A 20,876-nucleotide genomic window follows, 5' to 3' on the forward strand; every position below is an offset into this window, starting at 1 on the left:
GCATCTTATATCCAGCCACTGACGTTTCTGGATTGTGAGTCATGGGGAAAGCAAAAGAATTGTCAACGGACCTACGGGAAAAGGTAGCTGAACTGTATAAATCAGGAAAGGGATACAAAAAGATATCCAAGGAATTGATAATGCCAGTCAGTAGCGTTCAAACTGTGATTAATATATGGAAAATCCAGGGCTCTGTAAAAACAAAAACCACGGTCAGTTAGACCAACAAAAATTGGCCACAACTGTCAGGAAAATTGTTTGGAATGCAAAGAAAAACCCACAAACATCAGATGAAATACTGGACTCTCTGAAAACTAGCAGTGTATTTGTTTCAAGATGCACAGGAGGCACTTGAAGAAAAATGGGCTGCATGGTCGAGTCGCCAGAGGAAAGTCATTACTGCACAAATGCCACAAAGTATCTAATCTACAATACGCAAAACAGCACAGAGACAAGCCTCAAAACTTCTGGAACAAGGTAATTTGGAGCAATGAGACCAAAATTGAACTTTTTAACCACAACCATAAATGTTACATTTGGAGACAGGTCAACAAGGCCTATGATGAAAGGAACCCCATTCCTACTGTAAACCACGGAGGTGGATCGCTGAAGCTTTGGGCATGTGTGAGCTACAAAGGCACAGGAAACTTGGTCAAAGTTGAATGCAGTGCGTTATCAGCAAATACTGCAATCAGCCTAGAATCTGTGCATGGGACGTACGTGAGACATTCCAACATGACAACTATCCAAAACACAAAGCCAAGTCGACCTCATTGGCTACAGCAGAACAAAGTGAAGGTTCTGGAGTGGCCATCTCAGTCTCCTGATCTGAATATCAATGAGCCACTCTGGGGAGATCTCAACCGCGCAGCTAATTCTAGACAGCCCAGGAAATTACAGGAACTGGAGGCTTTTTGCCAAGAAGAGTAGGCAGCATTACCATCTGAGAAAATAAAGGACCTCATCCACAACTATCACAAAAGAGTTAAAGCCGTCATTGATGTTAGAGGGGGCAATACAATGTATTAAGAAATGGGGAATGTTTGGATTGTCATTATGATTTAAAAAGGGAAAACACAGTAGTAGTTCGACAATAAATGGCTTCACCCAACCACTAACCATGAGTGGAGGAAAAAGTTTTGATGTGATCATTCATATTCTCTGGAAAAAAAGGCCAATAAAGCAAAAAACAAAAAAAAAAACAAAAAAAAAAAACAAAACAAACACACACCATGGTTACTTACCGGCTAGTAACCATGGTTTTTTTTTTTTCTTCTTCTTTCCGGAACCCATGACAGCACACCTGAGAGAGGAATCCGCCCCGCCAGGACAGGAACCTACTGAGACATAAGGGGCGGCACCTCTCCCCCGCTTCGGTTGGGTTACAGAGCATTGAGAGGACTTCCCGGTTAGTTACATGTTTAATCCAACACTACATCACTCAAAAGCACCCTACTAACTGTGCACACCCATACGGTGAAAAGGGGGGGGGGGGGGATATACGAGTGCTGTCATGGGTTCCGGAAAAACAGGCTACCGGTAAGTAACCATGGTGGTTTTCCCTTCACCAATGACAGCACACCTGAGAGATTTTTGGAGACTACGAAGCACCTTAGGGAGGGACCACCGCTTGCAGCACCCTTCTACCAAAGGTAAAGTCAGCAGAGGAGGATAGATTTAATCTATAGTGCTTAAAGAAGGTGGAAGGTGAGGCCCAGGTAGCGGCCTTACAAATCTGTTCAATTGATACCTCTGCCTTTTCAGCCCAGGAGGTCGCCACGGCTCTGGTGGAATGAGCCTTGATGCTGTCAGGAATCGGGATACCACTAGCTGAGTAGGCTACACTAATGGCCTCCCTAATCCATCTAGCAATAGTCCCTTTCGAAACCCCATAGCCTTTCCTGGCACCCTGAAAGGCTACGAATAGGGACTGGGACCTCCTCCACTGGCTAGTGACATATATATTCTAATATAGCTCTCTTAACATCCAAACTATGGAATTTTTCCTCCCCAAAATTTTTTGGATTCTCGCAGAATGGGAGGACAATCTCCTGACCCCGATGGAAATCTGATGCTACCTTAGGCAGATAAGCAGGGTCTGTTCTTAACACCACCCTATCCTGAAAAACTTGTGTATAAGATGGATTTACCGAGAGAGCCTGTAAGTCGCTTATTCTGCGGGCTGACGTAAGGGCCACTAAAATGATTGTTTTTAGGGTCAGAAACTTTAGGGGTAGCTGGTGTAACGGCTTCTAGCACTAGGTTTAAATTCCAGTGGGCTATTCTGGGTATTGGGATAGGCCTAGCTCTATGGCAGGATTTAATGAGTCTGGCTACCCATCTATTTGATGCCAATTTGCAGTTGTAGAGCGCCCCTAGTGCAGACACCTGAACTTTAAGCGTGTTCACCGCTAACCCCATCTGCAACCCCGATTGTAAGAACTCCAGGATGGCACTAATCGGGGGTTCTTTTTCTAACGGCTTACCTAGGAACTGTAGGAACTTATTCCATGTTCTGCCGTAGATGTTAGTCGTCACTGGTTTCCTACTCTTTAGTAGGGTGGCCACCAACCCAAGGGAGAACCCTCTATCCATTAAAAGCGACCTTTCAAACTCCACGCCATCAGATGGAATCCTTTGACCTGAGCGTGGAATATTGGGCCCTGAGCTAGTAGGTCCGGGAATTCTGGCAGAACTCATGGATCGGAGAGGGACATTCTTTGTAGTAGAGAAAACTAGGGCCTTTTCAGCCAAAACGGGGCTATTAAAACAACCCTGACTTGATAGCTTCTGATCTTCCTGACAACTGTTGGGATCAGAGCCACTGGGGGGGGGGGGGGGGGGGGGGGTTACGCATAAGCTAGCCTGAAGTTCCACTGGATGTGCAATGAGTCCACTGCCCACGGCTTTTCCCTCGGGTTTAGAGAGCAAAACCTTTGTTTGCCCGTTATGCTTGTTGGCAAAGAGGTCTATCACTGGTTTCCCCCAAAGCTGCGTTCTTTTTTGAAAAATGGACCGATTTAGCGTCCATTCTCCGTGCCTCAAGGTATTGAGACTCAGAAAATCTGCCTCTGTTTTCTGCCCCTTTTATGTGTAAGGCTGTCAAGGAGTGTAGGTATTCCTCTGCTCTGCTCAGAATGTCGCTCGACACTTTCATTAGGGAGTGTGATCTTGTCCCCCCTTGGTGGTTGATGTATGCCACTGTTACCCTGTTGTCTGACATGATGCGTACATTGCGACCCTGGAGTAGCGAAATGAAGTGACTTAGGGCCTTGTTCACTGCCCACAGTTCTCTTAGGTTGGAAGATGCCTCCATTTCTTGAGGTGTCCAGGAGCCCTGGCCTATGAGGCCCCTTAGGTGTGCCCCCCACCCCGAGGAGCTTGCATCTGGTAAAATCACATCTGTTGTCTGTCTGTCCCATGGTATTCCTGAGGTCAGATTTGTACCGTCCAGCCACGACTTGAGAGAGTCTCTGGTTTTTACGGAAAGCTCCAGCTTTCCTTCTAAACGCCCTCTTAGCGATCTTTGTGCTGATAACATCTCCCCCTGGAGTTGTCGGGTGTGAAATTGAGCCCACCCGACCGCCGGAATACAGGACGTTAGGGTACCTAGTAGGGACATTGCCCTTCTTAATGTCATACATGGTTGGTTTCGGGCCGACAAGGCCAGATTCTGTACCTTCTCTATTTTGGACTCTGGGAGCAGACACGCCTGCCTTTCTGAATCCAGTATAAATCCCAGGAAGGTCTGTTTTTTTAGGGGTTGTAATTTCGTTTAAAATTGATTATCCACCCTAGTTCTTGCAAGGCGTCGGTCACCTGGCTCAACTGCACCGTGCAGTGGTCCTCTGAGCTGCCCACTATGGAAATCGTCCAAGTACGGTATGACCGTATCGTGAATCCGGAGAAAGGCTGTCACCTCCGCTATGACCTTGGTGAAAACTCTCGGGGCTATGGATATGCCAAATGGAAGAGCTCTGAACTGGAAATGCCTCAGTACGCCTTGGATATAAAGCGTTACCCTCAAGTATTTTTGGTAATCTGGATGGATATGGATGTGATAAGCATCCTTTAAAGTCGACTACGGCCATAAAACAAACAAACAAACAAACAAACAAACAAACAATCTTGATGTAGTAGCTACTGACTCAATCTTGAAGGTCTGGTTTCTTATCCATCGATTGAGCCGTCTGAAATTTATAATCGTCCTGAATGATTGATCCTTTTTTTTTTTTTAATAAGAAAAAGAGGTGAATAGAACTCCCTTCCTTCCTGTGTGTGTGGGACCTCGTAAAGTACCTGCTTGTCTATCAGGCTCAGGATCTCCGCTTCTAAGGCCAACTGTTCTTCGGTCACCTTCCTGATGGGTGTAATGACAACCACGGGTTTTGGCTGGCGAATAAAGGGGATTCTCAGGCCTTCTCTTAAGATGCCCAGGATCCAGGTATTGGAGGAGATCTTTTCCCAGGCCTGGAAAAAGAGTGCCAATCTCCCCCCCACTGGAATACTGGCATCATTGTGGCGATTTCTTTGAGGTGGAGGTGCTTCCAAACATAAATCCCGACTCTTTTCCTTTTATCCTCCCATCTTCTCCTGTCAGCAGGAAGACGCCCAGTATTGAATCTTCCCCTCCGAAAGGGCTGTCTCCTCTGTTCCGTCGGGAATCTCGGGAAGCCTTTTTTCCTATTGCTTGCTTTCTCCAGGATATCGTCCAAGTTCTTGCCGAATATGAACCGACCATCGCAGGGGAGAGAGCACAATTTAGCTTTAGACTGTAGGTCACCCGGGCAGCCCTTAAGCCATAACGTGCATCTGGCAGCATTTGATAGTCCAGCTGCTTTAGCTGTCAACCTCAGAGTCCGCCGAGGTATCTGCCAAAAAAGCTGCTGCCCCGTGCAAGAGATACATATCTGCTAAAATTTTCTCTTGGGACCCTTGATGCCAGCTTCTCTTCTAACTGCTGCAGCCAGATCATGAGGGAGCGTGCCGTGCAGGTGCCCGCTATCGCCGGCTTTAGTCCTCCTGCTGTCGCTTGCCACGCATGCCTCAAATATGAATCCGCCTTTTTGTCCAGCGGGTCTCTAAGAACCCCTGAGTCTTCCAAGGGCAGGGCCGACTTTTTGGAAGACCTGGATACTGCTGCATCTATTTTTGGGACTTTGTCCCATATCTCCGCATCCTTGTGCTCAAAGGGGTATCGTCTCTTAGAGGTGGACGGAAGGGCCCCAGATTTTTCGGGTTTCCTCCACTCTCTCTCAATAAGCACCTGGATCTTCTCGTACACTGGAAAGGTCCGCTTTTTCCTCTCTTGAAGCCCCCCAAACATGACATCCTCTAGGGTTTTAGCCGCCCTTTCTTCCTGTAGGCCCATTGTGGTTCTAATGGCCTTTAGGAGAGAATCTGTATCTTCTACAGGGAAACATGGCTTACCCCCCCGTGTCACTGTCTGAGGAGGATGCCCGTTCCGCCTGAGATGAGGCTGATGAGGAATCTGAGGGAGAACTAGGGGGATTCTTCCTACTTTTCTTCCCTTTTTTCAATAGGGTCGTAATTGTACCCTCCATTTCTGACCTGAGGGCGGATATCAAATTGGCTGCGAAACTAGGCGCTTCCTCCGCCATGGTCCGCTGAATGCAAGAGGCACAGAGATCTTTCTGCCAGTCTCTTGCTAGGCGAGTTTTACATATAGCACAGTCCCCATTCTTCTTGCTTACTGCTTTTTTGGGCCTTTCCTACAGGGTAAAGCATACAGAGAATCCCTATTAACATAAATGCTAGCATACACGAAGATCACTCACCACCCATAATCAAGGGTGCCGGACTCGGAGGCTGCGTCAGAGCACCTGTGCTCTCTGGACGACCTTGAGGATTCTCCTGATCTGCGGCGGCTGCTACTTGAGTGGCTTCCATGTTTGCCTGAGGGTTGTGAGGGAGGCAGAGACAGCGATCTCTCCTGCATTTCCCACCATCTTCCCCGCCGCTGGTCCTTAATATATGCAGCCTCTGCCGGTGGTGTCTCCTCCCCTCCCCCCTGCGACCGCCGGCCGACCGCTTCAGAAAAGCCGGCGTCGCGACACCGTCGCCCTGTGCTGACGTCAGCCGGCGCACCCACAATCCATAGCGCCGCTGATGTCAGCGGCCGGAAGGAGCCAGCATCTCTCCCCTGCCATGGGGATCGAGATGCGGCATGCACGAGGGGAGGGCGGCGTGGCGGGGGCTCCCCGGAGCCACCGGGATCCCATCCGCACCCACACGAACCTGGAGCCCAGAGGAACACCGGGGACTGTGCTTCCAGGACCCGACGGCCGGCGCTACAGGTAAGTTACCCGTTCTTCCCGCGCCGGGACGGGCCTGGGTCCCTTGCTTTCTTTTTTTCCTTCTTTCTTCGCCCATGACAAGCACTGCCACAGTGGGATTCCTTCCAGGACAGGAACCCAACTGAAGCGGGGGGAGAGGTGCCGCCCCTTATGTCTCAGTAGGTTCCTGTCCTAGCGGGGCGGATCCCTGTCTCAGGTGTGCTGTTATGGGTGAAGGGAAAATTCTGCTGTGGTATGTAAACTTTTGAGCACAACTGTATGTAGTATGTCCCCTTCCTCCTCCCCGCATCTCAAACAAGAGACTGACAACTGGGAAGATGTCGTGTAGGAGATTTGGGACCCTGTACCACCGCGACAGTAGTTATTGCATTTCCTTTTTCTAGATTCCACAGCTCATTTATTTTAAAGTTATTAATTGAGGGATCGCTGGCACCTCATCTGTTATCCAATACTGCGCTATCACCTTTCGTGCGAATGTGCCTTGTTTGAAGGTGGAAGTGGATCTTCTATCCTCATGTACCACAGATTGTGTTATCAGGGCTTCACCGCTTGTTATCGGCCAGTAATCGCCAAGTAGTTACTAACAGTGCCATATGTGCAAATTACCATTTTGGGGCACTTGGTTTGAAGTTAACATTGGCATAAGGTCATGGCTTACACCAAACCTGCAGAAGAATAAATCTAAAAATACAAACAATGCGCCGACTTCCAGTCCCACCTCCAAAGACTAGCATCTTTTTGCTATGCTAATACATAAGCACGCTGTGTATATGAAAGACTATGAAATCCAGCATTGTGATCTAATCAAATAGCTCTTCAGCCACAAGGAGGAACCGTCCTAAAGAATCACGTAAAATAGGCAACCATTAATGGTGCACTGTGTGTCCATGTCATCATCTAGGTAAAGTGAAGATGAAGTAAAGAGTGACCATGCATGAGTGCTGCCATAATTATAGTGGTTTATGTGAGAAGGGAAATACCCGACTGTCAGCATCCCTTATAAATATTGAAAAAAGGCAAGACTTTTCCCTTCTGGATTGTGAACAAAAGAGAATACAACCCCTCCTACAGATAGTTGTCGATACCATTTTTTGAATCGCCCCTTATGATATTTATGTTGTGATGTTAATGGATGTTTTATTGTGACCCATGGGGTTGGTTCAATCTGGAAAAGTGACAGTCTGAACATAAAAAAAAAAAAAAAAAAAAAAAAAAAAAAACCCACAAAAAAAAACAAAACTTTGGAATAGTTTTGGGAGTCTAATTATTGTATTGATATGGACCCAGTGGGATAAAATTCTCCAAATCAAGAAGCTGTGCAAAAAAGTGAGCAGTTATAAAGAGAACACATGGAGTTTGCAGTACGACAACTCATTGGATTCTATAATATTCTCGCATAAACTTTATTGGTACAGTCATTTGCCACAAAAGCATCAAAATAAGATTTCACAAAGACACTTTCATATATACAAGTAAAAAAGAAAAATAAAATAAAAAAGGTTTACCTGAAAAGAGCTCTGGTGCCATGTGTATAGGAGTTCCTACAATGCTGCCAGACATCATAGCCTCCGGCTTGCAGAAACCCAGATCAGTTATCTTGGCCCTGTTCGGTTTATCCAGCTGTATAAGTATTAAAGCACAATATTTTATTATGCTTTGCTTATATAGCACCATTAATTCCGCAGCGCTGTACAGACACCAACATCACTGTTCTGACTTGGCTCACAATCTAAATTCTTTATCAGTGGGTCTTTGGAATGTGGGAGGAAAAGGGAGAACCCGGAGGAAACCCACACAAACACGGGGAGAACATAAACTCCTTGCAGATGTTGTCCTTGAAGGAATTTGAACCCAGGACCTCAGTGCTGCAAGGCTGCAGTGATAACCACTGAGCCACCATGCATAATATGCACACCTCTACTGGCATCATGACAGAAATGACCAGTTTTAACATTAGAAATGGATCGTTTATCAAGTAGACAGGGCACTGAGTAATGGCTATCGATTCATCAGATGCTTACTGGATAGCTTGCTCAGAATAAATAAGTACTTCTGTCATTATCACTGTACATTGAAGTATATTGGATCCGTTGGGTTCCTTTTCACTTTAGAATTAATCTCAAACTATCCTATGCTGGTTGTCAGACTAATAGAAGCCTTGTCTCAATAAAAGTTGTCAACATAAACCACATTTTCTTGGCATGAAGATGTTTTGAAGGTAGAAACCATCTATAATATTTAAACAGGAATTGAGAAAACTCTAACCAGTAACAGTGCTGTGGCCCTAACCAATGTTCTCCAACTCTTCTTCTGAGAGCTTGTGATGGCATCGTTGCAAGATGCCAGTCCACCCACGCAGTAAGAAGTTTATATTCACTGTACCATAGGAATGAGTACGGATGATTGTGAACAACCTCAGTAGGCTAGGCTCAGATGACCATTTTCGTGTTCTTTATGTGGACCGTGATGGATGGACTTCAGGCCTCCTCTCCCAAACAGCATCATGGGTATATCGGAGGCTGATCAACGGGTCAGGAGAACTACAGTGCAGCAAGGCATTGTAGTCTGGAAACGACCAAGAAAGCTGGCTATCTGACCCAGCTTAACATCGGCCCAAGGAAGGGGGAATATAAGATCATTTAATAATCTATACTGCAGCTTTCTTGAAGTCAGCACGTCTAGCCTCTTACCAGAACATTCTTCAGCTTTATGTCTCTGTGGACGAGGCCCTGGCTGTGTAGGAATCTGATGCCTTCCACCACATCTAAGGCAATTTGCAATCGTGTTTCCAGAGAAAGCCCAGCCTGAGAAGAAAAGATGTGTGGGAGAAATGCTAGGAAGGAGCAGGATTATGGATCATGCCAGAAACCCCTCAGAATGTTCTCATTCTCCAACATGCAACATTGAGCTGTATAGGGAACATAGGCATGATGTTGGGGCTAGGTGAGGAATGACTACCAATTAGTATTCGCAAATTACTGGCAATAATGACTAAATATAGAAGAAAAACAAAACAAAAACACTTTAGGGGACATGGTGGAGGTAATGTGATGGTGTGGGGTTGCATTGGTGCTGGTAAAGTGGGAGATTTGTACAAGGTAATTGGGATTTTGAATAAGGAAGGCTATCACTCCATTTTGCAACGCCATGCTATACCCTGTGGACAGCGCTTGATTGGAGCCAACGTCCTCCTACAACAGGACAGTGACCCAAAGCACACCTCCAAATTATGCAAGAACTATTTAGGGAAGAAGCAGGCAGCTGGTATTCTATCTGTAATGGAGTGGCCAGTGCAGTCACCAGATCTCAACCCCATTGAGCTACTGTGGGAGCAGCTGACCGTATGGTACCCAAAAAGTGCCCATCAAGCCAAACCAACTTGTGGGAGGGGTTTCTGGAAGTATGGGGTGAAATTTCTCCAGATTACCTCAGCAAATTAACTGCTAGAATGCCAAAGGTCTGCAATACTGTAATTGCTGCAAAGGGAGCATTCTTTGACGAAAGCAAAGTTTGAAGCAGAAAATTTCAAATAAAAATCTTTTTTTTCGAACCTTGTCAGTGTCTGGACTGGATTTTAAATTCATTTGGCAACTCATCTGATTAATAAAAAAGTGTGAGTTTTCATGGAAAACACAAAATTGTCTGGGTGACCCCAAAATTTGGAACGGTAGTGTACATACCTCAAAAAGCGATAGCATTTTTAAACACCACACTCCTTAATATATTCAAAACTGCTGTCAGGTAGTTTAACCCTTAAGGTGCTTTTAGGGAATTAGCCCCTTCAAGACCTTGGGGTTTTCAGGTTTTTGCCCCATCTTCCCAGAGGTATAGCTTTTTCTATTTTTCGATGAGGGCCTGTTTTTTGAAGGACAAGTTCTACTTTTGAACTACCTCATTAGCTTTACCATTTGTGCACTGGATAAAAAAAAATGAGAAGTTAAAAAAAAAAAAAAAAAAAAAAAAAAAAAGCAATTCAACTTTTTTTTTTTTTTTTTAACCATGTTCAACAAAAGCTAAAACTGACCAGTGATTCTCCAGGTCATTACAAGTTTACAGATACCAAACATGTATAGGTTCTGTTTTATTGATGTGGTGGGGAGGGAATCGAATGTTTGTGGGGGGGGGGGGGGGGGGAGGCGCCAATTTTGGAGCCCCACAGTGTCTATTTTTTGGGTTCTGTGGCTGGGTGAGTGCTTATTTTTTGTGCACCGAGATTATGCTTTTAGTGATACCATTTTGGTTTATATACGATCTTTTGATCGTCTGTTACAATGTCGCCCTGCCAGAAAAAAAAACAAAAAAAAAAAAAAAAAAAAAAAAAAAAAGCATCAGGGATTGGAGCCCTGATTGGTGCCATCAATTGGATGACATTTTTCTGTTTTTGTATTTCTATAGAATGAAAGTTACACAATTTTATACCACTGGTTCTTTATGCATGGTTTTTTTTTCTGTCGGTTATATTTTGTTATAGTGCTGAACCTTTAATATTTTCCTTGGCTAGATTTGGAAACTTACTGTTGCTTACATGCTACTGTTATTTTTTGGATTTTTATTGCTTAGTGTGCTTTTATTATACTTCAGGGTACAATAAAAAGGTTGTACAGAAGTAAAACTTCACGGCTGCCTTCTTCCAAAATCAGCAACACACTGGTCAGTGAATGGTGTTCAACCCATTTCAATAGTCATCTTTCAATCTGAACTACATTTCACAAAAGCAACCTCCATCTGCAGTGCACAAATCCTACACTCACCTTAAGCCCTGCATAGAGGTCCCTATGGAGACGTTCCGTGATCAGCAAAACTGCAATACTTGAGCCTCCGCCATAGCTGTAATCAATCACTGAACCATGTAAATCCACTAGACGCTCATGTTTTGGGAGTGACCTAGAACAATTGAGACAATAAATGAGTTGCACATTACATTCTAATATTTAGCAGTTTCAAGTGAATTTGTCAAGCTGATTGTTAAGAAAATGTAAGCCAGGGCTGTGGAGTCTGTAAGCCAAACTTCTGACTCCGACTCCACCAAAATGGGCTCCGACTCCACAGCCTTAATGTAAACTCTTCTCAATATTCTATGTCGGTTTTGGAGAATATCAGATCGTCAAGATCGGAGTCTACTCCATACCCCAGCATCTACTGTTTAACCATTTAGATGCAGTCATCAATCACTCATACCAGCATTTATAAGACCTGTTTGCATGGCACAATGGAGCCCATTGCCTCATGTGTCTCCTTGTGATGGGATTGCAGAAAGCTAACGTATTGCTATGGCAGAAAACCCCCATCCCCATCTTGTGACTTGGCTTCATTGGAAAGCAATAATATTCCTATGTACTGCTGCACCCTGGAAAACCCATCATAAGTTCACATTCCTTAATGGGGACAATTAATAATAAAAAAATTACTCACATTTTTTACGATAGAAAAATAAAATGTTATGCATCTCAGACAACGGCAACACAAACCAAATTTTTGGCTATGGCTCTTGGGAAAAATGAAAAACCAAAAAATGGAAGTGCAAAAAGAAAAAATAAGATAAAGAAAAATAAGGAGTTTTGCTTTTCCATTACAAGCAGACCCATTAACTCTCACATGTGAAGTCTATTTTGCAATCCAAATTTTCAAGAATAAATAGGATAGCTAGTATGAGATACTCTTTCAGTGGAGGCCATTTCAGTCCCCTCAGAATTTGATCTCCATTACCATAATGAACCTTAGGATAAACATGACTCCAATTAAAAAGGGTCATTCCAGGATGGATAACTGATAAATAAGTGGTGGCCCAGGGCTCCAAAGCCCATAAATCACATGAATGAGTTCTGTCATATTGGATGGCTGGTGATAGGCGAGTACTGTACTCGCTTTGCTGCATACGGGGTTATCTACATGTGAAAGTTGTACCCAGCTTACCGCATGTAGTGAAATTCCAGCGCCAGGTCGTTCCAGTGCTTCTCATCCGGAGGTACAACAGACTTCAGTGCACAAGGGAAATGTCCTCCCCAATGTTCACACAAGTAGACAACCCCATACTGTCCCCTTCCCAGCTCTCGCCCCAACCTAGGCTTGCCTGCAGGCATAAAAAAAAAAAAAAAAAAAAAACGTTCAAGTGAGTGGGGAGGTAATGAATTTAGCAGCATAGACACTGGCCAGTAGTGCTGCTATAAAGGGTAACACTGATATGGGCCTTCACAGTGTTAGAGTTTGTAGCAGGGATCTACAGTACCAATCAAAGCAATGACTCACAAGATATAATATGGATATGGAATAAGCAAGTCTTCGGCGTGCTCGAAAAACATGTTTGAGTCCCTGTCGGCTGCATGTCTCATGGCTGTTAGTCAGCCGCACCACATGCAGGGATTGCCTAACAGCCGCAAGACATGCAGCCGTGGGGACTCTGATATAATTTTCAAGCATACTGAAGACACTCTGTTAGCACATGAGCATTCTTTGATAACTTATCCAAGAACGTTCACTCATCACTAGGGTTGATCGAATAGCTTTGGATAAGTGCTTATCCGAATAGCTGCCTTGGTAACCTGGAGCGCTCCCGATGATCAGCTGTTCAGCGCTGCAGCTGCATGACAGTCACAACACATGTATGGAGAGCCTGTTTGTTGTGTCTGTCACACAGCCGTGGCGCCAAACAGCTGATCATCAGGAGCGCTCCAAGCATCAAGGTTACCGATGCAGATATTCGGTAAGCGCTGTAGCTATTTGGATGAGTTATCCAAAGCTATTCGTTCAACTCTACTCATCACTAATATTGCTTCAGTATAAGAAATAGAGTAGCAATAAGTGGTTTTCTAAAATGAGACAAATTGCATTACACACGATATTTACCTTTAAAAGAAAAAAATGGATGCCAAACACCCATGAAAATAGCCTCTAATAATTAGCTCTGGAGTACCAGTGGTGTGAAAGCAGCCAAGATGTTTCATATTTTTAAATTTGCATGAGAGTCCAGCAGTGAATGAAGTTTGGGCACCAAAAGTCTAAACAGTCCCATGGCCTCTTACCATATAGTAAAACATCCCGAAGAGATCTGCTTTCCAGCGACAGCCGTGCCAGGCGTGGGGCATGATCTTTACGAACCCTTAACCAAAGATCCTCAGTTTTCTCAAGTCTGCCACAGTGACCAACCTCCAGCTGAAAAGGAGAAAGAAAGAAAAAAAAGGAAGCACACTTCTCAATTAAAGCTACTTTCATTAAAAGGAGGTTCTCCCATTTAACAAAGGTTTATAGAGCTCTGCATGCGGTAAAGCATTTAATGGCAGGATACTAAAGGGTGTGTGCACATGTTTTTTTGAAGATGAAGAAGAGGAAAGAGAAAAGAGAAAGAGAGAGAGAGAGAAAGAGACTCTTAGCCAAAACTCTGTAAACTGAACCCAGAGACCCACAAAGTGTTGGAAAAAGAGCACCGAGGATCAGCCAGTAACACTTTATGCCAGTGCAATTCTTTAGTATCTGGACAATTTTAATTATACAATAAACAACATCTCTGACAAATTTTTGGTGCAAAATTCCGATTACCGCTTTACACAACCTTGACATACTGTCCAACAGCTTCATCAGGTGGTCATCTAGGCTGACTTCCAATGAACAGGTATGCTTAGTCAAGAGTTCAAGAAGTGTTTGCAACCATCCGATGTGTTTTGTGGAACCATGGTTCAATAATGTGCTGAGCCCTATTCAATTTAGCTGTTCTAAGCCAGAATAAGGCGAGAAGCGCTCAACAGTAAAATAAATAAAATAGTAGTCCATAAAGTAATGATGGACTATGACTTTTTTATTTTAAGATGTGAAGGACAGGCTATCCAGAAAAATGCAAGAAACTTGAAGGCATCCTTAAATGCAATCATGAAAACAGTCAATTGCTATGATGAAACTGTCTCTAAAGGGAATCACCCCAGGAAAGGAAGACCAAGAATTACCTCTGCTGAAGACGATAAGGTCATCTGAGACGCCAGCCTCAAACTATAACTTGACAGCACCTCAGAGAGCAATCAACATAAATGATAGAGACAACAAGGAACATACATTTCAACATCAACTGTCCCGAGGAAAGTGCAGCAATTCATCCAAACAAGGATTGGACATTGAATCAGCTGGAAATATGTCCTGCAGTCATTAAACTAAATGAATTAAAATGTTGATATTTTTGGTACCCACCATGTCTTCGTGAAACTCAGAAAAGAAGAGCAGATTGTTTCTACACGTGTCGCATCCATCATTAAGGATGGAAGGGGATGTGTGATGTTTGTACTTTGCTGGTGACAATGTTGGCGATTTATTCCAAATTCAAGCAACACTTAACCAGCAGGTTGACCGCCACGTTATCCACCAGCATGACATACCATCTGATTTGCACTTGGTGGGATCATCATTTGTGTTGCAACAGGACAATGACGCAAAAACCCCTTCAAAAGGACTGTGACCAAAAAAAAAAAAAAAAAAAAAAAAAAAAAAGGAGCACTGAAGAGCAGTGCCTGATGATATGACCTCCATCATAACCAGATTTCAACGTAATTGAGAGGGACGAGTAGAATGTAGAGTGAAGGCAAAGCCGCCAACAAGTGATCTGCACCTCTGGGACATTTCCATGATGAGCTTTTGAGGTTTCAGAATTTAAATTGAAAAACATATGAGGAAAAGATTCCCTAGTCAGCTTTCCTCCCGAACATCCACTGTGGAGACTGCGGTGCATCAGAGTTCAATAGAGAGGAGGAAATTCCAGCAAAAGGCGGATCCAATAAAAATGGCAAAGTTTATTTAGTCATATAAAATTCAAGGATGAACTTAACCTGTCCCTGTTCCATCGCCGTGCACCGCTGTGTCTCCGGGTCCTCCTACTGTGACATTCAGGTCAGAGGGCGCGATGACGTAGTCAGTACGCGCCCTCTGCTAAACGTCACTGCAGAGAAACGGGAGACAGAGCGGTGGACGACGATGGAACAGGGACCGGTAAATATCGCCGGTGCCGGGGGGCTCAGGACACTGGCACCTGGCTCCCAGCGACGGATAGGTGAGTATGTCTTTTTTTTTTTTTTTTTTTAATTGCAACAAGCAGCAAATAAGGGGTATTTATGGAGCATCTTATGGGGCAGCATTAACCCTTGTGCAGCAGCATATGGGGGGTATTTATGGAGCATCTTACAGGGCAGCATTAACCCTTGTGCAGCAGCATATGGGGGGGTATTCTCTATGGAGCATCTTCCTGTACCACCATTAACCCTAGGCTTATACGCGAGTCTACAAGTTTTCCCAGATTTTTGGGGCATTTTTTTTTTTTTTTTTTTTTGGGGGGGGGGGGGGGGGGTCGGCTTGTACACGAGTATATACGGCAAGTTTCTTTACTCCTTCTTTCCATGTGTATTCCCTTGTGGTTTTGCGGCTTTTAGTCTATCTACAATGTACACATTCTAATAGGAATAAATAAAACCACTGCATTAGCAGGCATGTCTAAACTGTAGATAGAATCCACAGAGCGCTCAGTAATGGTAGATTGGCAGATTGCTGACTAAACCAAGCATTGGCACTTCAAATGCCAGAATTTGCTGTTCCTAAACTAACAATACATTTGTTTGTTTTTATACATTTATTAATAGTTCATATTTTTTGTCCAAAGTCAGGTCTTCATATATGATGTCCACTCAGGAGATTATGGCTTTGTTACATAGCCAGCATCTGCCTCCAACAGTAGCGACAAACCATGAGTGGTGTGGGTTTCTTGCCATTACAGCTCATGAAGACTAGCTGCAGGCTGGCCTTCATAGGAGACAGCGACATATATTAAAATAGTATAGGCAGACGAAGATAGAGTGTGTATAATATAATATATATATATATATATATATATATATATATATATATATATATATATATATATATATATATATATATATATATATATATATATATATATATTTTTTTTTTTATATATAAAATTTTCCAGACTTTCTTTGCAAGTGTTTTAAAAACATATGGTAATATGGACGACAGATTCAGATATTATACATTGATTTCTGCAAAATTTACAAAACTGAACATGAGATTCTTAGTTATCATTGCGATCAGACTGTATGAAGCCCACTGCAAAATCATGGCAGTGGGTCCCTAACTTGTCAGGTGTATGTGGGGAGGGGGAAAGAGCCAATGCACCCCAACAGCACCCATGCTGTAAGGCAAAGCTCCTACAACTACAGGTAAGCTTCAAAACTAGAACTCACCCAACAAAGAAAAACAATGTCGGCTGGTTGGGGGTGAAGGAGGGAGAAGAAATACAATAAAAATAGTGTGGTTCTGTAATTTATAGCCTGTATCACACAGGTTACCAATAGTGATGAGCGAGTATACTCGTTGCTTGGGTGTCCGAGTATTTTGGCGTGCTCGGAGAGTTAGTTTGTCAAAGCAGCTGCATGATTTGCGGCTGCTAGACAGCCTGAATACATGTGAGGAATGCCTGTTTGTTAGGGAATCCCCACATGTATTCAGGCTGTCTACAAGTCGCAAATCATTCAGCTTCTTCAACACAAACTAAATCTCCGAGCACGCCAAAATACTCGGAGATCACCTGAGCATGCTCGGGAAAACCCAAGCAACGAGTATACTCACTCATCACTAGTGACCAATAGTGCAATAAATCTGCAGACAAACAGAGTCCACAAGTGTTGGTCCTTATCCAGACATTGGTGTTTCGCGTGCGTGCTCCTTTCCAAATTTCACAGATACAAAACAAACCCTTTATAGTCTATGGGGCAGTTCACATCAGTGTCTGGAATAATCACGGACAGTGCATAGATTAGATAGGTGATTGACATTGTTATATATAGAAGCTTTTACTTCATTTATCCTTACGTGAGAAATCACTGATGAAACACTGGTAAGTGTATTACTTTTTATTATCAAGCACTAATGAAATGCTGATCCACAACACTCCTATCACTTACAGTGCCTACAAGTAGTATTCAACCCCCTGCAGATTTAGCAGGTTTACACATTCGGAATTAACTTGGCATTGTGACATTTGGACTGTAGATCAGCCTGGAAGTGTGAAATGCACTGCAGCAAAAATGAATGTTATTTCTTTGTTTAATTTTTTTTTAAATTGTGAAAAGTTTATTCAGAGGGTCATTTATTATTCAACCCCTCAAACCACCAGAATTCTGTTTGGTTCCCCTAAAGTATTAAGAAGTATTTCAGGCACAAAGAACAATGAGCTTCACATGTTTGGATTAATTATCTCTTTTTCCAGCCTTTTCTGACTATTTAAGACCCTCCCCAAACTTGTGAACAGCACTCATACATGGTCAACATGGGAAAGACAAAGGAGCATTCCAAGGCCATCAAGAGACAAGATCGTGGAGGGTCACAAGGCTGGCAAGGGGTAGAAAACCCTTTCCAAGGAGTTGGGCCTACCTGTCTCCACTGTTGGGAGCATCATCCGGAAGTGGAAGGCTTATGGAACTACTGTTAGCCTTCCACGGCCTGGACCGCCTTTGAAAGTTTCCTCCCGAGCCGAGGCCAGGCTTGTCCGAAGAGTCAAGGCTAACCCAAGGACAACAAGGAAGGAGCTCCAGGAAGATCTCATGGCAGTGGGGACATTGGTTTCAGTCAATACCATAAGTAACGTACTCCACCGCAATGGTCTCCGTTCCAGACGAGCCCGTAAGGTACCTTTACTTTCAAAGCGTCATGTCAAGGCTCGTCTACAGTTTGCTCATGATCACTTGGAGGACTCTGAGACAGACTGGTTCAAGGTTCTCTGGTCTGATGAGACCAAGATCGAGATCTTTGGTGCCAACCACACACGTGACGTTTGGAGACTGGATGGCACTGCATACGACCCCAAGAATACCATCCCTACAGTCAAGCATGGTGGTGGCAGCATCATGCTGTGGGGCTGTTTCTCAGCCAAGGGGCCTGGCCATCTGGTCCGTATCCATGGGAAGATGGATAGCACGGCCTACCTGGAGATTTTGGCCAAGAACCTCCGCTCCTCCATCAAGGATCTTAAGATGGGTCGTCATTTCATCTTTCAACAAGACAACGACCCAAAGCACACAGCCAAGAAAACCAAGGCCTGGTTCAAGAGGCAAAAAATCAAGGTGTTGGAGTGGCCTAGTCAGTCTCCTGACCTTAACCCAATTGAAAACTTGTGGAAGGAGCTCAAGATTAAAGTCCACATGAGACACCCAAAGAACCTAGATAACTTGGAGAAGATCTGCATGGAGAAGTGGGCCAAGATAACTCCAGAGACCTGTGCCGGCCTGATCAGGTCTTATAAAAGACGATTATTAGCTGTAATTGCAAACAAGGGTTATTCCACAAAATATTAAACCTAGGGGTTGAATAATAATTGACCCACACTTGTATGTTTAAAATTTATTAAAATTTAACTGAGCAACATAACTTTTTGGTTTGTAAGATTTATGCATCTGTTAATAAATCCTGCTCTTGTGTGAAGTTTGAAGGCTCTAACTTATTTGCATCTTATCAAACCTGCTAAATCTGCAGGGGGTTGAATACTACTTGTAGGCACTGTATGCGTACGTGGAAGAAAAAGGGAAAAAAAAAAAAAATAAAAAATAAAATGCATTTATAAACCAGCTATGTAAGCTTCAGAATTATTAATTTGATAATGGAATAAAGCAAAGGTTGGAACTCAGGACCAACAAAAGAATTAATGCAATGAATTAATAAGGGATTTTATGTTAAACTTGCATTTTTATACAATAAACACAAATTTAAAACTTAAGCTTTCCCCAATTGACAGCAGCTGTCCATGTGCCCCTTTAATCTATTCAACTTCATAGAGGAAGGTTTCCTCCACTCAGAACCCTTTAAGACCCAAGAAAAGCACGCTTCCAGATATAAAAAGCGCCAATAAAGCATCTGATCCCAGTGCTGCTAACAAAATAACGCACCCCCAGTCTCAGCACTGCAGAGAGAGATCGGTCACACAAGAGAGTTCATGCCGTTTTTGGTACCCACCTGTTTGAGAGATGCTGCAAAAGCTTCATGAGAGCTTTTGAGACGCTTACAAAACTGGCTGCAGATTCGTTTTGCAAGTTTAGACGCACTCAAGCTCTCTATGGCATCCTGAGCCACCTTGCGTTTCCATTCCGGGGTTATGGATGGTGGACTCACCCATGTAATGCGCTGTATTATCTAAAGGAAGAACATGTCATTAGTATAATAATCTGTAGGATGGCATTAAAGGGAATCTGTCACCTACTTTTGGCGGGCAATGAAAACGAGGTCAGTCCGGTCCGATGGGCGGTGTTCCCGATGTGTGCCGCCTCCCCATCCTTGGCCGCTGTCCGCAGTTTTTTGAGGAATAGGAGTAGGTCTCCGCCATTTGTTGCACGTGCGCCAAGCATTCTTGGCTAGCGCACGCACCGTATGGTTTGCCCAACTGCGGGAAAAGCCTGACGGCGCATGCGCTGGTTAACTAAGCCCCGGAACACAGCAAAATACTTCCTGACTGCGCATGCGCCAGTTAACCAAGCCCAAGTATTTTGCTGTGTTCCGGGGCTTAGTTAACCGGCGCATGCGCAGTCAGGCTTTTTGGCTTTGCCCGCAGTTGGGCAAAGCATACTGCGCATGCGCTAGCCAAGAATGGCGGAGACCTACTCCTATTCCTCAAAAAAACTGCGGACGGCAGCCAAGGATGGGGAGGCCGCACACATCAGGAACACAGCCCATCGGACTGGACCAACCTAGTCTTCATCGCCCGCCAAAACCAGGTGACAGATTCCCTTTAAGTACGGTGTACAAGACATATAAATTTTTTTTATATATATATATATATATATATATATATATATATATATATATATATATATATATATATATATATATATATATATATATATTTTTGAGGAAAAAGACATCTAGTGGCATCAGTGATCACACTCGTCCAATAGTAATTGTCAGGTTAATCTGTATCTAACACCTCTAGTGTTATGTACTGAATTCTTTAATTTTTTATTTGGTTTTTGAGTCATCTGTATCCAAGATCTGCCAAAGCTACAGCCAACGATTCCATGACGTTTCTTATGCATTCTAGTGAATGAGTCAAGACTGTCATTAGCGAGGGGTCTGTCTCACCTGGACTATCTGCTCCCACACCATTCTGGTGACTGTGGATCCAGAATTAAATGTGACCTCCACGTGGTATGCAGCATTCAGTATCTGGTAAGACATACAAAGAATGACAAAATAAAAATTATATCTACGCTAGTGTCCTAAAATTATTCATCAGATGGTAATAGAAGAAATATTACTGACCCACTAAATAAGTCAATTGTTTTGAACCCTTAAAAAAAAAACAAAAAAAAAAAACAAAAAAAAAACACAAAACCATCTACTATAAGAAAGGGCCAACAATTCCCACTGACCAGCTACGGCTATAAACCACATGCTGGGCACAGTGCCATTTAAACTGTAATGGCCGCAGCAGAACAGCTTTTATTCAAAAGTGATGATGCAGTACCTGGTAGCGGCCACTAAACTGTGAATGGATTCTAAAAACCTATATAACTATATACTTAAAGT

General features: G+C 43.6%; 1 protein-coding gene across 1 annotated transcript in view; it reads right to left on the reverse strand.

The window, feature by feature from the left end:
* DSTYK (dual serine/threonine and tyrosine protein kinase) overlaps positions 1–20,876 on the reverse strand; it is a 92,870-nt gene that overhangs the window by 3,096 nt on the left and 68,898 nt on the right. Inside the window, exons 5-11 of the mRNA XM_073587196.1 lie at positions 20,430–20,513; positions 19,311–19,487; positions 13,337–13,466; positions 12,231–12,387; positions 11,069–11,201; positions 9,008–9,121; positions 7,823–7,937 (exon numbers count right to left, since the gene is read on the reverse strand). Of these exons, the coding sequence (XP_073443297.1) occupies positions 7,823–7,937; positions 9,008–9,121; positions 11,069–11,201; positions 12,231–12,387; positions 13,337–13,466; positions 19,311–19,487; positions 20,430–20,513 (910 nt within the window). The remainder of the gene's footprint in view (positions 1–7,822; positions 7,938–9,007; positions 9,122–11,068; positions 11,202–12,230; positions 12,388–13,336; positions 13,467–19,310; positions 19,488–20,429; positions 20,514–20,876) is intronic.

Source organism: Dendrobates tinctorius, unplaced genomic scaffold, assembly GCF_039654945.1.
Source record: "Dendrobates tinctorius isolate UK_male_01 unplaced genomic scaffold, ASM3965494v1 ptg000098l, whole genome shotgun sequence".
In the NCBI taxonomy this organism is placed as follows: Eukaryota; Metazoa; Chordata; class Amphibia; order Anura; family Dendrobatidae; genus Dendrobates; species Dendrobates tinctorius.